At 44.8% G+C, this 16951-nt stretch overlaps 3 protein-coding genes across 5 annotated transcripts; all 3 read left to right on the top strand.

Moving 5' to 3' along the window:
* The first annotated feature begins 200 nt into the window (after window positions 1-200).
* Window positions 201-2445, top strand: LOC148387259 (7-alpha-hydroxycholest-4-en-3-one 12-alpha-hydroxylase-like). The gene has a single exon (XM_088396196.1). It carries the CDS (start codon window positions 296-298, stop codon window positions 1826-1828), a length of 1533 nt encoding a protein of 510 aa, XP_088252322.1. The 5' UTR covers window positions 201-295; the 3' UTR covers window positions 1829-2445.
* Window positions 2446-4930: 2485 nt separating this feature from the next.
* LOC148387258 (5-beta-cholestane-3-alpha,7-alpha-diol 12-alpha-hydroxylase-like) lies at window positions 4931-7022 on the top strand. The gene has a single exon (XM_088396197.1). It carries the CDS (start codon window positions 5037-5039, stop codon window positions 6567-6569), a length of 1533 nt encoding a protein of 510 aa, XP_088252323.1. The 5' UTR covers window positions 4931-5036; the 3' UTR covers window positions 6570-7022.
* A 1153-nt stretch (window positions 7023-8175) lies between these two features.
* On the top strand, window positions 8176-16880 carry gjc2 (gap junction protein gamma 2). 3 transcript variants are annotated; one of them, XM_088396206.1, is made up of 2 exons: window positions 8176-8360; window positions 14867-16880. In XM_088396206.1, exon 2 carries the CDS (start codon window positions 14896-14898, stop codon window positions 16135-16137), a length of 1242 nt encoding a protein of 413 aa, XP_088252332.1. In that variant the 5' UTR covers window positions 8176-8360; window positions 14867-14895; the 3' UTR covers window positions 16138-16880. The 3 variants fall into 3 exon arrangements, with proteins under 3 accessions (XP_088252332.1, XP_088252333.1, XP_088252331.1); XM_088396207.1 differs by lacking the exon at window positions 8176-8360 and adding an exon at window positions 10319-10483; XM_088396205.1 differs by lacking the exon at window positions 8176-8360 and adding an exon at window positions 12959-13399.
* The last annotated feature ends 71 nt before the right edge of the window (window positions 16881-16951 follow it).

Below are 16951 nucleotides of genomic sequence, written 5' to 3'. Positions count from 1 at the left end.
TCCCCGCCTTTCGTGATCAACAATGAGTAACAACGGAAACAGCTGTTTCTGCTTGAACCTATAAAGCTGGATTTTTCCATCAGCCTGTAAATGTGACAGAAACAGCTATAAAGAAAGACTGAATGAAGACTGCCTCATGGAGTCAAATTAAGAGCATATGTGGTGTAAGTTTAAAAAATAGAAGCCAGCTGAGTTCCAGGAAAACTGGAAACTATGGGAGGGGCCAAAACAGCATTTATACTCTGACCGTGGACCTTCTTTCCAAAGCATACTTGTTCTGTCAGAGGGATCAGTCATGGGTTGGCCGGTGCTGCCGATACTCGTTGCACTCTTCACGGCACTGATGGGAGGATTGTATCTTCTTGGGGTGTTCAGACGGCGGAAGCCCGGAGAGCCCCCTCTGGACAAGGGTCTCCTCCCTTGGCTGGGCCACGTCTTGGAGTTCCGTAGGGACACGGCAAAGTTCCTGCAGAGGATGCAGGAGAAGCATGGCGACGTGTTCACCATCCAGCTGGGGGGCTTCTACATCACCTTCCTGCAGGACCCCTTGTCCTTCGGTCCGTTTGTCAAGGAGAGCCGGGAGAAGCTGGACTTCAACATATTCGCCAAGCACCTGGTGAACAGGGTCTTTGGCTACTGGTCACCACACAGCGAGCATCATCACCTGCAGCAATCCAGTAACAAGTACCTGAAGGGGGACGGGTTGGAGGTCCTTACACAGTCCATGACGAGCAACCTTCAGAACCTGATGCTGCACGACCTCGGCAAGGAGCAGCGTGCCTGGACAGAGGATGGCCTTTTCATGTACTGCTACAATATTGTGTTCAGGGCGGGCTACCTGGCCCTGTATGGCAACGTGTCCCCCAAGTCTGTGGACGGCTTGGAGAAGGCCAAAGAGAAGGACAGGGTGGAATCGGAGGCCTTGTTCTACAAGTTCCGTGCGTACGATCAGCTCTTCCCGAACCTGGCGTATGGTGTCCTGGCTCCCAAGAGGAGGCTGGAACTGCGAAAGCTCATGGACTACTTTTGGGATGCTCTGGCGGTACGCAAGGTCAAGACCAAAGACAACATTAGCGGTTGGGTGTGGGAAATGCAGCAGGTGCGTGAGGAGATGGGCATGGATGAGGCCATGATCGACAGGTACATGTTTCTCCTCCTGTGGGCCTCACAGGGCAACACGGGCCCATCTGCTTTCTGGCTACTGCTCTACATCATGAAGAACCCAGACGCCATGGCGGCCATCAAGGCCGAGGTGGACCAGATTGTCCGTGAGTCGGGCCAGGAAGTGAAGCGCGGCGAGCCACTACTGAACGTGACGCGAGAGATGCTGATGAAGACCACCGTCATGGACAGCGCTGTGGAAGAGACCCTAAGACTGTGCGCTGCACCCCTTCTCACCAGGGCCGTGCTCCAGGACATGACGCTGAAGTTGGCAGACGGCCGAGAGTTCCTCATCCGCAAGGGGGACAGGATGGCAGTCTTCCCTTACACTGGCGTGCAAATGGACCCGGGCATCCACCCCGACCCGATGTCCTTCAAGTACGACCGCTTCCTCAACCCTGACGGGAGCAAGAAGACGGAGTTTTACAAAGACGGCAAGAAGGTGAAATACTACACCATGCCCTGGGGCGCCGGGGTGTCAATCTGCCCCGGCCGCTTCTTCGCCACTAATGAGCTCAAGCAGTTCATCTTCCTCATGCTGGTCTACTTTGAGTTTGAGCTTCTGGATCCCAACACAGAGATCCCCAAAATAGATGTCCGACGATGGGGCTTTGGAACCATGCAGCCCGACAAAGAAGTTCCCTTTCGATACAGACTCAGATATTAAAGATGGACTAGCCATGGAGCAAAATATAGACTATTTAAAAGGGAACAATCCCAAAAAGCGGGCACCTGCTTGGAAAGAGTTTTCCGATGAGAACGCTCTACGTAGGCAATGTTGCATACTAACTCATTATTTTCATCATTTTTATGTAGTGCTCAACAAAAGTATCTAGATTGCTTTGAGTAATGTTCTGATACATTTGTTGGGAAACTAATATACATCTGCTTGTAAATATTTCAACGGCTTGAAGTGATGGATATATTTTAAATACTTTGTTTCAAATGAAGGTCATGTAGTATGAATAAAGTCTGGAAAGGAGTAGAGCTTTCTCAGAAGGTAACGCACTTTGTGATGAAGAACAGATGTGCACAAACTTGCAAAATGCGGGACCGCTTAACATGCTTGGCGGATTTGCCTCGGGATTCAGTTTAAATGATTTTGGAAGAATATATTCATTAAAAAAAAAAAATCAATAAAAGCAGTTGTAATTATGTGTAAATGGAATGTTGACACTTTAGTATGTAGTCCAGCATACTTTTTTTTTCACTTGGTTTTAGTCTTGGATCAACAGGATGTGTTTGCATCAACTTACCTCATAAAATAAAGTGTGAAAAAAAATAGTGTGTGCTTGTGTTTCATCACAATGGTTAATGATTGGATGATAATTGCAAGGGCGGATATCGAAGCAATGCATAAAATTGTTTCCATCTGTCCGATTCCCAAAAATATTCCCAGATGTAAAGTAATAGTTAGCTTCTGTACATTCTACTTTGTCTCTCCCAAATAAAACGGTCACTGACTTTGCTGAGTCATTTCACATTTATATAAGCAATAGCAAATGGAATTTTGGTGTACAAAATGTCCCAATATGGATCCAAAAAAGGAGTAAACCATGTCCAATCTTATAAAAGTTCCAAAGTTAGGGCCTTGGAGAGAAACGTTCACATGCAATTCACATTAAAGTCTACCCGCTCTACACATCGGGAACATTCCAAAAGTGTTTTGTTTCTCCGCCAAACTGTGTTCAAGGTTCCATCATGGAAGAAAAGAAAATCTTCCTTGGTGTGCCTAAATTTGAATAAAAAATAAGCCTACAAGTGTTTTTTCTTCAATACATTGGTACCTCAACATTTCACCCAGTCATGTCTAGTTGCTCTGGAGTAACCTTCTGTATTGATCGATCCACTGACGTAAACACACAACATTTTTTGTAGTTAGTCACTAATGTGGGATGTCAACACAAAGAAATGCATACAAGTCAGGTTACTGGCTGCTTCGATTATTTTTGAAATGCTGATCGGAAAAGTTGCTGCGTCATTTAAGGGAGTAGTTTATTGACTTATTCATCGACTTCAAACTACCGATTTACATGACATCATCGGTTAGCCTATTTGTGAGGCAGTGAAATTTAGTTGCTTCCTGTCGTATTTGAACTTATCATCGACCGTAATCGGCGCACGTAACTGGACTTTGGTATTGACACTTTCATATACTGTACAGGACATTTGTTCTATGAAGCTGGCCAATCTTTTGTGATATCCACTGAATGAACCCAACAGTGACAGCGTCATCAAACCGAGCACGACGTTCTTAAGTCATAAAATACATCTTACCCTTGATGTAATCTAAAAAATAAAACCTACTTAGTCTCAATTGACACAGTGTATTTATTTAAAAAAATATATTTATTTTTTAAATATATTTGATTATGGTCAAATCTGGAGAGAATCAAAGAGAAACAGCTACAAGGGGTAAAGTCAGATAAGCTTCGGCTTCCTTCTACTCCCTTTTGAACAAACATGAATTTACGATAAAGGGAAAATTATAAATGCAATATCATTTTTTCTTTTTTTATGTTCTATTGAACTATGGAGTTATCATTTTCTGTATTTTTTTACTTTTTTCTTGTATTTCTTTAATGTTCAAAATAAACAAACAAACAAAACAAAAACAAAAAACACTTAGTGTTAGTTGACAAAAAGCCCGACACAATTTGCAACTTTTTGTCATTGAGGTTTGATGACTACATTTCATAGCTGATCGTGACGCCTCAGCATCAGGAAGAAGTGACACATAAAGTCAAGAAGCGTGGCTTTTGTTTTGACACTGTTTGACAATAAGAGGAGTCTGGCTAGATTTGTGTCAACAAAAGAAAAAAAAAAAAAAAAGCCCTCTGCGCCCAGCTGAGGAAAAAATGCCTTTGGGAATAACCTTTGGAAAACTGCCAAAGAAGCATTCGCAACAAGGCAGCATTATTTTAATATTAGCTGCAAAAATGTTTTGTGTTATTGTGTAAACTGAATGAATGGATTTTGGAAGGCGAGAGCCCATCCAATGTGGTGGCTGCCTTTTCGCCTCCATCCTGCTGACAGACTTAAAAAAAAAAAAAACATGAATGGAGCTGTAGTGGAAATTTTTACTAAAGAAAGTGTTAGAGCCATCATCGGCAGGCGAACAATGGCGGCCTTAACGCTCTCCTGAGAGCGCTGCCTGTACTTGGTGGGGATCGCTTTTGATGAGAAATGAGCCATTGTCTCACTTGCTGTTGTCGTGTGCGAGCGCAGCGTGACAATGCCTCTGTTTTGGAGTCGTTTACTCGTGACAGGTATTCGAACGGTGTGTGTACTAATATTTTGGAAAGATCAGTGATTGCTACGTAAAATCTGCGACCCAATTGTTGCGTCACATTTAGCTTTAGCGTAGCACTGCAAGGGCCCTTGATCAGGCTTTTGAGAATCTGCTGTGGTACTTGTTTGCATTCTCGCAGTGTGATGTCCGTTTGTTTACATACTTGCTGGGGTCGTTGCACCTGGACTGTTTGTCATCCCACCGCGGCGCAGCAGGCCACATGATAGAACAGGGTCCCATTTATCTGGTTAAAGATCCCTTGAAGAGATGAAAAATGGTTAATCCTCCTGTTTATGTTTGTACTTTTGTACACCATAAATGTTCACGGGTCATTTTTTGGTACACCAAAAACTTTTACAGGTCAACATGACCCGGTGCACGTTTAACCATTACAAAAACAGAACACATAAAAAAAATATTTTATCCCTACCACAACCATTCTTCTTGTCCCTCAAGTCACAGCTAGGTCAAGATGTTATTATTATATTAAAACTGAAAACTATGGGAGGGGCCAAAACAGCATTTATATTCTGGCCGTGCATCTTCTTTCCAAAGCATACTTGTTCTATCAGAGGGATCAGTCATGGGTGGGCCGGTGCTGCCGATACTTGTTGCGCTCTTCACGGCACTGATGGGAGGATTGTATCTTCTTGGGATGTTCAGACGGCAGAGGCCAGGAGAGCCCCCTCTGGACAAGGGTCTGCTCCCTTGGCTGGGCCACGTCTTGGAGTTCCGCAGGAACATGTTTAAGTTCCTGCGGAGGATGCAGGAAAAGCATGGAGAGGTCTTCACCATCCAGCTGAGCGGCTTCTATGTCACCTTCCTGCAGGACCCCTTGTCCTTCGGACCGTTCGTCAAGGAGAGCCGGGAGAAGCTGGACTTCAACAAGTACGCCAAGCAACTGGTGCACAGGGTCTTTGGCTACTGGTCACCTCACAGTGAGCATCATCACCTGCAGCAATCCAGCAACAAGTATCTGAAGGGGGACGGGTTGGAGGTCCTCACACAGGCCATGACGAACAACCTTCAGGACCTGATGCTGCACAACCTCGGCAAAGAGCAGCGTACCTGGACAGAGGATGGCCTTTTCATGTACTGCTACAATATTGTGTTCAGGGCGGGCTACCTGGCCCTGTATGGCAACGTGTCCCCCAAGTCCGAGGACGGCTTGGAGAAGGCCAAAGAGAAGGACAGGGTGGAATCGGAGGCCTTGTTCTACAAGTTCCGTGCGTACGATCAGCTCTTCCCCAACCTGACGTACGGCATCCTGCCTCCCAAGAAGAAACTGGAAGCGCGAGGGCTCCTGGAATACTTCTGGGATACTTTGGCAGTGCACAAGGTGAAGACTAAAGACAACACCAGCGGTTGGGTGTGGGAAATGCAGCAGGTGCGGGAGGAGATGGGCATGGACAAGGCCATGATCGACAGGTACATGTTACTCCTCCTGTGGGCCTCGCAGAGCAATACGGGCCCATCTGCTTTCTGGCTGCTGATGTACATCATGAAGAACCCGGACGCCATGGCAGCCGTCACGGCCGAGGTGGACAGGATTGTTCGTGAGTCGGGCCAGGAAGTGAAGCGCGGCGGGCCATTACTGAACGTGACGTACGAAATGTTGTTGAAAACCACCGTCATGGACAGCGTCGTAGAGGAGACCCTAAGACTCCGCGCCGCGCCCCTTCTCGTCAGGGGCGTGCTTCAGGACATGTCGCTGAAGATGGCAGACGGCCGGGAGTTCCTCATCCGCAAGGGGGACAGGGTGGCGACATTCCCATACACTTGCGTGCACATGGACCCAGGCGTCCACCCTGACCCGCTGTCCTTCAAGTATGACCGCTTCCTCAATCCCGACGGGAACAAGAAGACGGAGTTTTACAAAGACGGCAAGAAGGTGAAATACTACACCATGCCCTGGGGCGCCGGCGTTTCAATCTGCCCCGGCCGCTTCTTTGCCAATAACGAGCTCAAGCAGTTCATCTTCCTCATGCTGGTCTACTTTGAGTTTGAGCTTCTGGATCCCAAAACGGAGGTCCCCGAAATAGACGTCCGGCGTTGGGGATTTGGAACCATGCACCCCGACAGAGAAGTTCCCTTCCGATACAGACTCAGATATTAAAGATACAATCAAGTCGGCCTGATCTACCACCATCCCAAAACGTGGTCACCTGGCTTTCAGACATAGCATGTGAGAAGAAAAATCAGCCACCACAATTTGTCTCAGTCTGATGAATTAGCACATTGCGTCAAAAAACCAATCACTTTGCTTTCAGTCGATTGCACAGTCTAAACCGTTTTCTCCATTTGTCAGATGCAATCGTGGGTGTGCCAAATTAGTAGATCATCTTTTTGCGTGCTCAATCTGGTATGCACAAACCTTTAGTCGGACATACGTGGCGGGTTTGCTTCAGGATTAAGTTGAAGATGATTATGGAAGAATGTATTTATTAAAATAATCAATAAAGCAGTTGTAATTATGTATAGATGTAACTGCTGTCAATTTGACACAGAACTGGTATGTAGCCTCATACTTTGTGTTCAGCCTAAACCTTCCTCATAAAATAAAGTATGAAAAAAAAATACTGTGTGCTTGTGTTTCATCAGAATGGTTAATGATTGTGTGATAATTGCAAGGGCAGCAATCGAACGCAATGCACAAGTAGTACCGTCTGTGTCTCCATCATAAAATATTTATTTACTGTACAGTCCATGTTTTCAGTATCACGTTAGCATTTGTAACTGGCACACAAGTATAGAAATAAACCAGCCGCTAATTCACTAGCTACAGCCCTTTGACGCTGTGATCAGCGACTCGTCAATCAGTTGCTGCGTCATTTAAGGAAGTGGTTTTATTGACTTATTCATTGACTTCAAACTGGCGATCATCGGTTATCCAATTTGAGAGGCGGTGAGGGTTCATAGAGTTGTTTCCTGTCGTATTTGACTTTTCATCGACTGTAATCGGCGTACGCAACTGGACTTTGGCATAGAGACTTTCATACATTGTACAGTACATTTGTTCCAAGAAGCTGGCCAATCTTTTGTGATATCCAGTGAATGAACCCAACAGTTCCGGCGTCATCAAACTGGGCATGACATTCTTAAGTCATAAAATAAATCTTCCTCTTGATGTAATCTAAAGCACTAAAATACAACATGCACCTACTTAGTCTCCATCGTCATTCTATGTTTGTTTTCAAAAAACCCGGCACGATTTTCACTTAATATTTGCTGCAAAATATTTTTCGTCGGCATGCACCGTACAAACTTTTTGTCATTGAAGTCTGATGGCTACATTTCATAGCTGGACGTGACGCCTCAGCATCAGAAAGAAGTGACACATAAAGTCAAAGAAGAAGCACGGCTTTTGTTTTGACACAGTGTTTGACAAAAAGAGGAGTCCGGCTAGATTTGTGTCAACAAAAGAAAAAAAAAATGTCCTCTGCACCCAGCTGAGGAAAAAATGCCTTTGGGAATAACCTTTGGAAAACTGCCAAAGAAGTATTCGCAACAAGGCAGCATTGCTTTAACATTAGCTGCAAAAATATTTGGTGCTATTGTGTAAATTGAATGAATGGATTTTTGAAGGCTGTCCAATGTGGTGGCCTCCATCGCCTCCATCCTGCCGACAGACTTACAAAAAAAAAAACATGAATGGAGCTGTAGTGAAAATGATTACTAAAGAAAGTGTCAGAGTAGTGAGCAAACAATGGAGGCCTTGATGGAGGCCTGCTCTGCTCTCCTGAGAGTGCTGCCTGTACTTGGTGGGGATCGCTTTTGATGAGAAATGAGCCATTGTCTCACTTGCTGTTGTCGTGTGCGAGCGCAGCGTGACAATGCTTCTGGACACTCGCTCAGCATGCTCATCCATAAAACGTACAAAAGATCACCGCTCTATCCAAGTGGACAGGTAAGAAAGACACTTTTGGAGTAGCTTGCTCGTGATATGAATTCGGACGGTTTGTGTGTGTGTGATATTTGGAAAGATTAGTGATTGCTACGTAAAATCTGTGACCCAATTGGTGCGTCATATTTAACTTTCACGTAGAACTGCAAGAGCCCTTGATCAGGGTTTTGACACGACAAAGAATCTGCCGTGGTACTTGTTTGGATTCTCACAGTGTGATGTCCGTTTGTTTACATACTCGCTGGGGTCGTTGCACCTGGACTGTTTGTCATCCCACCACGGCGCAGCAGGCCACATGATAGGTCATGGTCCCATTTATCCAGTTAAAGATCCCTTGAAAGGACAAAAAATGGTTAACCCTCCTGTTTGTTTGTACTTTTGTACACCCAAAAATGTTCTCGGGTTGTTTTTTTTGGTACACCAAAAACTTTTACAGGTCAACCAGACCTGCTTCATGTTTAACCATTAAAAATAATAATAATATTTTAAAGGGTGTCCTTTTTTCATCTAGTCCCTAAAGTCCCTCAATAAATATGAATTTTAGGCATCAGGTTGATCTATTTGTTAATTTAAAATATCGGTTTGACAAATATTTTTCATTCAAATATTTTTCAATAAATTTGAAGAGTCCTATTTTCAAAAACTCTCATAATACAGTACAAATATATTCTTTAGAACAGTCTTCTCACGTCAGGAAAAACAAACTTCTGTAATCTATGGAGGAGGAGCTTCCCATCTCGTGGCCACAAGTTGCAATGACAAGACCAAAAAAGAAGCAACTCTCTTCGAGTTCTTCAGAAAGTTGAACTTTTTTTCAAAACCAGTCCTTAACCGTTATTTACCCTTTGTGCGCTCACCGTCTGACCTTGACCTCAAGTCAATGATTAACCTCAGACACGCTTATCATGGCCTTCAAAAGCTGAGTCATGCATCATCTGCTAACAAGAAACCGATATAATGTGCACATAGCAGGAGCTGTCGTTGCGTGAATAAAGTGCCAGCGAGCGAGTGTGGGAGATTCCCCGTGGCGCCCCCTGCACTGTTGGTACTTCACTGAGTTGGACTGAGGCATCGAAAGAAGAAGCAGGAGGAAGAGGAGCAAGATGCAGTTAACATTTCTCTGCTACTGCAAATGACCCTGACGAGGTCTGCCGTTCCCCCGGGCGTGCCCTTGCTCGCACCCTATGACACGGCTGGTTAAGACAAGATAATGTCAAAGATGAAGGCCGCCCCCCCTTTACGATGCTCTGCAGGCAAAGCTTTGTTCTTGCCTTCCTTTGGATGGGAAGTTGGATTTTAGTGCCCTGATGGGAAAACATCATTAGCCACAGAAAGATGAAAATCTGACGTGGATTAAAAACTGCAAAATATGAATTTAAAGCGACGTGGAATTAAAAAAAAAAAAAAAAAAAAAGCATTGTGCTGTCTTGTACAAGTGGCTACTAAACTGCCAGATATGCCAGCAGGTTGTACACTGACTGGGCACGGTGACTCCCGTTGTCTATTTGGGTGGGAGATGTTAGAACAGCGACACGCTCACGCATGAAGCCAACAGCCCGGGCTCATGTGCGCGAGACGCAGCGCAAGTTTGCTGGCGCCCACCTCAAGGCTCTTTTCATCTCCGTCGCTTCAGTGGAGCCGGGCCTTAGTCAAACTGGCACGGGACGCGCTGGGCCCGCGGGTAGGATAGGCTCGGCTGAGAAAACGAGGAGCCAGATGAACAAATGAGATAGGACTGCCACCACTCTCAGGCAGCCTATGGGATAACCCCCCCCCCCCCGACACCCCTTCTCCCATCTCTCAACGGCGCCCCTCCCACCCAAACATTTTAATGATAGTGCCACACAGCACAGGCGGCGCGGGAGCAGTTGCATGTTCTGGTGTCTTGTGTCACTCTTCTCCGAGGGGGGGAGGGCATTTCCGAGTCACATGGGGGCAGCTCGATCCGTTACATAAACGCAGACCTCCACAGCCCCGCAGTCTGCTCGCATCAACTCTGCTCAGCGCAGCCGTGTGGCTTAAAAAAAAAAAAAGACGTGATGACATTGGCGGCGGCCAAGGAGAGTTGTCGACATCTTCGTTGGGCTACGCTGCCAACGCTCACAGCTCACACTGACCTCTTAAAGGTGAAGCACGCTTGAAAAACAACAATGCCGAGGCCTGTCTCCTAGGGGGGTCCTATTAAAAAAATATTCTTATTCCAAAGTTATCCAAATAATTTTACAACTTTTTTACAATATATTTGACTTTATTCATTTAATTTTATGATTCCTCACTCATCGCATTCTACTTTTTTGGGGAAGAAAATAGTAATTGCTCATTATTTTAACATTTTTACGCAATATGTTTGGGTGGCAACACATAATAGCGACATTTGCTTTCAACGCCCCCCCGAAATATAACCTTATGAATATTCAAGAGTGCCGTTTGGGTGCAGCACGTAGCCAGCCAGACCTTGGATGGCGAGCAATGTCAACGCATGTCTTACAGGAGAAAAGCTGCGGGCGCTTCAATCAATAGTTATCAACATGAAGCACGCTGTCCCAAAGCTAGACCAGCCCGAATTATCAAAGGACAACAGGGTGAGCGTCTCTGTTGTCATTGCTCCGAATCTGCTGCTAGTTGGGCTTGGAGCCACTTTGACTTTTCGGAGTGTTTGGAGACAGAGAAACTGGTTCGATGACTGGCCGTTCAATTAGGTACATTTGCACTGTCTAAAGAGATTCAATATGAGATAGATTTTCTGGTTTGGTGAGTTTTGGTTGATCCTGTCAGAGTGGTTTTCAATTAACAACCGATGATCATCAAACATCAAACACATCTGGTCATTCTGACTCAGCGATGTTTGATTATCACAAAGTGCCAGGTGTGTATTTTCATTCAAATCGTTTTATTTCCTCTTCTCTTATTTTATTCATGACATCAAATTGGCTTTCCAAATTCCAAAATGCCAATGGCAAAAAATGTTCATTTTTCTGATCAGTGCAGGGTGAAACAAAAGGTTAACGCCTCCCGTATGTGCTCTATTTCAAGCGAGGATGTTGGTGTCAGTATCGTGTTTCATTAAATCACTGCGACCTGCGAGTGTTAATCGTCCGTCACGGGCAGCCACTTCCACTTACTGTCGAGGAACACTCACTCAAAGCGACGTTGACTTTGACTGCCTCGCAATGTTCACTTATCAGCCATCTGCGTCGTTTGGACGAGGCGAAGATTTTTGGAAGAAGCAGCAGGGAGAAAAGTGTTGAAAGTTGAAGGGAGGGAGAAAGATTAGCCAACCACGTGCTTATTTGTCCCCGCGGGATTGCACATGTCAAAATCCCCACTGCTCACTCCAGCAGCGTGGCCCGTCTTCTTACCGGGGGTGCTAGCTATGCCACATCTCCTTCGTCACACGGAGAGGGCAGCCTGCGAGGCCACGGGTCCCGCAGGCCCGCGTGGCTTTTCTTTGGACTGGAAACTACTCAGACAGCACTAAGATCCTCTCGTCTTGTTGCTTCTCCACTGACAAATCTGAGACAATCACGCTGATGTGATGTTACAATCTGCGGGTGGTGCAGATTCCTAAAGTCACTTTTTTTTTTTCAGAGGTTATTTGCGGAAAACTCATTAGTCCGCTGTTTTTGTCGTCCGGCTAAAGCACAGGTGCCAAACTCAAGGCCCGGGGGCCGGATACGGCCCGCCACATCATTTTATGTGGCCCGCAAAGAGAAATTGTGCATCAAATTCGTGTGTCATTATTAGAATTGCAAATTGTCTTAACTTTTAATATCTTTTTTTAGATATTTGACCAGTTTTTACTTGTCTGATTTGAAAAGAAGTTACTTGTCAGTTTGTTTTATAGCTTTTACTGTATATAATACGAGGTGCTCATACATTTATTTGGATTATTAATGGCCCCCCGAAAGAAGCTATGACTACAATGCGGCCTGCGAAAAAAATGAGTTTGACATCCCTGGGCTAAAGCAATAAAAGTATTATCCTGTTTTGATGGCATCTCGTGAAGTATTTTTCTGCCTCCCAATCAATTCAGTTTTAAGCATTATATGGCCACTGTGACGATGACCAGATACAAGCTGGATACAAAACCGCCATCTGTCAATTTGACTTTTGACGGATCCCTTCCCGAATATGACAGCAAGCTTGTCCATGCTCCAAGATGGAAGATGTAAATATTATCATTACGACGTGACTGAGCGGATCTGCACTCATGCCTCTCATGTCTCTAAAATCAGAGACGTGTCTATTTTTCCTGTTTCAGGCACGGCGCTACGCTTCGGCCCGAAAACTCAGCCCTTAGTGACCTCAGTTGTCCAAATCCTAATTTTCAATTTTCTGTTAAATAAACACAAATTCATTCTTGCAAGATTGCGATTTTTTCCCCCTCAAGCAAATATACCTTTACTCTTGTAATATTTTAACAATCTTGTTTTGTAAAAGCTTCATTTTAATTTTAATTAAAACCTGGCAGCATTTTAAGGTAAAGGCAACACGACTCTTATTGAGCCTGGTCAGATTGCACAGGTGTGTGTGTAGCTTAAGCTATAAGGAGAGATATGGCGAGAGAGTGAAAGAGCGAAAGAGTGAGGTATATATATACAGAGAGAGAGAGCGAGTGAGAGAGAGGAGAGAAAACGTGAGGAACCCTCATGGTCTGTGTTACAAATGTTGCACATGAGCGCCAAGTGTGTGGGAATGAACACGCTCCCTCACGTCGGTGTTCATATCATTCTACACTACCATATTCTTACATCTCAACTCTTGAATGAGGGTCTTCTGCCAGAGGAGGATTTTTTTCCCATTGTTCTTCCTTTTTATTAGTAAGACTTCCGACATGCTCAGAAAACCGGTGTAACAGAATCCAGACACCGGCAAGAATGTGAGGAAGGAAAACTGATCCAAAAAAGAAAGTCTTACGTGTTTTTGGAGGGTTTTGAAGGGGTCTGGGACTTTAGGATGGAGGTGGTGTTCTACGCCCTGGATTGGGCAGGAGACCTAAAGGGGGATCTTTAGGACGGGAAATGCATTTGCCACTTCTCCAGGTGGGTTTATTGTTTTTAGAAGATCTCTTTGTAAAAATCGCATAAATTACTGCAGTCACATAAATTGACATACATATACATTGTTGCATTTTGTTCAAGATGTCCGTCGGAAAACAAAGATATGGAGTAATAGTTGGTTCTTTATTTGCAAGACCTTGGGTTGATGAAACAACGTCATAGTTCCAATCAGAAGGCTTTAGAGTGTCCACAAGCAGGAATAAGGTAGAGAAGAATAAGGAGGGGAAAAGAAGGAAAAACATATATAAGGCAGACATTTGTTCTGTTATCTTCTGAATGTCCTGTTATCTACTGAATGTTTTGTATCTGTGCTCTGATGGAGCAACTCTGTTTGCATAAATTAATAAGAGTATTTACACATTGCTGTTGCTCCCTCTTCAACATATATTGATAGCAACTACCTGATCATAAAATAGCAAAAGAATACGTAGTATACCAGTTAGAGTTCAATAGGCATCTATGGAGGTCCAATAAAACAAACAAGAAAAAGGGTTCATATGACAATTTTTTAGCTTGGCTGTTATTTGCAATGGCGCTGAACCGCACTGCATCACACTGTGACCTAAAATTTGGTTTCGTCATTTGGAACATGGGGGATGCCAAATTTAAATGCCTTCATTTTGACACATATCACTCAGTAGGTTCTAAAGATTTAGAAAAGCCATATGAACAGTGAATATTGTTTAATTTTATTTTTAAATAATATAGTAATTTTCAAATCTAATTTGTATTTTATTAGATTATCATTAAAACCTTTTTTAATTATTAGTTATTTATTTATGTACTTTATCATCTGCAAACAATATTAGTGGTCTACTACTGTTCACGTTGACCTTGAAGAAAATATTGAGGACCCCAACATTTTAAGTATAACAATTTCCGTAAAATACTAAAATATTTTGAATATTTGTCACAGTATTTTTTTTTAATAATAACACATTGTGTTCATTTTAGAATAATGTAGACTAAAAGTCTGTTTAAATGACTCAAAGCTCTCCTTGCGCGGTTTTGGATGACATCAGCTGACCTCAAGCACATCATAGTCACTTTAAAGTTGAAATTTGTATGGAAGTATTCATGGCGAGGCGGCCCCGCATGTCATGCCATCCTGAGGCACACTTACCCACCATTGATGCCATCTGTCTCCACGAGGCCAAAGGCTTCCCCAGTGTCGGCAGTGCTGGATCATAAGGGGTTGTGCGGGGGTGAGGGGGACTGTTGGGTCACGCCAGAGCCTCTCCTGTTCCCTCAGATGGCAGGGGAGATGGCACATCCCACGCCGGGGAGCCGTGAACTCAGAGAACTCATCGTCGCGTCAGACTGTGAAGAGAAAGAAGGCCAAATATTTTTTTCTCCGCTGCTCAAAAAGTAGCATGCTACCATTGAAAAGCAAAAGATTTCAAGTTCCTACATTTAATGACTTAGTTCTGTTTTTTCTTCTCGCCACAGACTCTGGTTGAAAAGGTAGCAAGGGCAACATGAGTTGGAGCTTTCTCACGCGTCTGCTCGAAGAGATCCACAACCACTCCACGTTTGTGGGCAAAGTATGGCTGACCGTGCTCATCATCTTCCGCATCGTGCTCACGGCCGTCGGGGGGGAGTCCATCTACTCGGACGAGCAAACCAAGTTCACCTGCAATACCAAGCAGCCGGGTTGTGACAACGTGTGCTACGATGCCTTTGCGCCGCTCTCCCATGTGCGCTTCTGGGTTTTTCAGATCATCATGATCTCCACACCCTCCATCATGTACATGGGCTACGCGATCCACAAGATCGCTCGCTCCTCCGAGCTGGAGCGGCGAAGGGGTCACAGGATCCGCAAAAAGCCGCCGGCTCACTCGAGATGGCGGGGAAGTCACCATCTGGAGGACGTCTTGGAGGGGGAAGATGACGACGCGGAGCCGATGATCTACGAAGACACGCTGGAGGGTCCCGAGTCCAAAACTGAGCTGGCGAAAGAGCAGCCAAAGCACGACGGTCGCCGAAGAATCCTTCAAGAGGGGCTGATGCGGATCTATGTTCTTCAGCTCTTGTCACGAGCCGTCTTTGAGATTGCTTTCCTTGCGGGACAGTACCTCCTGTATGGCTTTCAAGTTAGACCTTCCTTTGTGTGCAACCGGATCCCGTGTCCGCACCGAGTGGACTGCTTTGTCTCCAGGCCCACCGAGAAAACAATCTTCCTTCTCATCATGTATGTCGTAAGCTGCCTCTGCCTCATCTTGAACGTTTGCGAGATGCTTCACCTGGGAATCGGCACTTTTCGAGACACCCTGCGCCTCAAGAGGAACCGGGGTCGGCGGAGTTTCGGCTACCCCTTCTCCCGCAACATCCCCGCCTCCCCTCCCGGATACAACCTTGTGATGAAGACAGACAAGTCCAGCAGGATCCCCAACAGTCTCATCACCACCCACGAGCAGAACATGGCCAACGTGGCCCAGGAGCAGCAGTGCACCAGTCCAGACGAGAACATCCCCTCCGACCTGGCGAGCCTTCACCGCCACTTGCGGGTGGCCCAGGAACAACTGGACATGGCCTTTCAGACATATCAAACGAAAAATCACCAGCAGACCTCCAGAACCAGCAGCCCTGTGTCCGGGGTGACCATGGCGGAGCAAAATCGTGTCAACACGGTTCAGGAGAAGCAAGGTGCCAGGCCCAAGTCAGCCACGGAGAAAGCAGCCACCATTGTAAAAAATGGAAAAACTTCTGTCTGGATCTAAAATATTTTCTATTTTAACAGTTCTGTATTAAGGACTGCACTTGAAGACCTGCGCTACTTTGAACAACAATCAGATCATTTTAAGGATTACAGAACATAGCGGAGAAAATTGTCTAGAATTGTCTTTGTTATCTCCCAGTGTCATTTTGTGCTTTAACATGCAACTAGTTGGTTGTCTCTAACTTGACTAACCAGAAACCAAGAGTGTTACGAGCAATTCATTGACTGCTGCCAAGCTGGATTTATTAGCCGAATTCTTGGGAGGGATGACTGCTGATTGTTTTTGGAAAGAAGGGTATAATATGAATGGGTTTGACTTTGATATTATGTATCGTATGAATGAGTGTTGCTGGAACCAGATTACATGTGACATATTTTGAGAAAGAATCATCATGTTCCTGAATGCTCTCCTGCTAACAGAACCATTCGTTTTCAGTCACTGCATGACCCCCCCCCCCCCCCCCCCACACACACACACACACAAAATCACATTTTAAAAAGCAAGAAAATTTGTTAATTTATACCATCTTTTTGCTATCTAAAAGAGATGCATGCTTTACATAGGTTACAATAGAGAACCCACCTTTAGCAAAGAAACTACAGATCCTTATGTTGTGCTTTTAAAATGGATTTTAACGTTTAATCCTGCCTTCACGTTTATCATTCATCAAAGTGCCTCAAACTTTTCAAGACTGTTCTTGTATTTTCCTCTGGAAAAGAAAATAAAGTTATTGGTTAACTCTGTGTTTCCCGCAGTTATTTATGAGCCAGAAGCGTTGGACATTTACTTTAAGGAGCTAATAAAAACAAGTGTG

Source organism: Syngnathus floridae, chromosome 14 (assembly GCF_059516105.1).
Source record: "Syngnathus floridae isolate MCC-2025c chromosome 14, RoL_Sflo_1.0, whole genome shotgun sequence".
Classification (NCBI taxonomy): domain Eukaryota; kingdom Metazoa; phylum Chordata; class Actinopteri; order Syngnathiformes; family Syngnathidae; genus Syngnathus; species Syngnathus floridae.
This window is presented reverse-complemented; position numbering and strand designations above follow the sequence as displayed.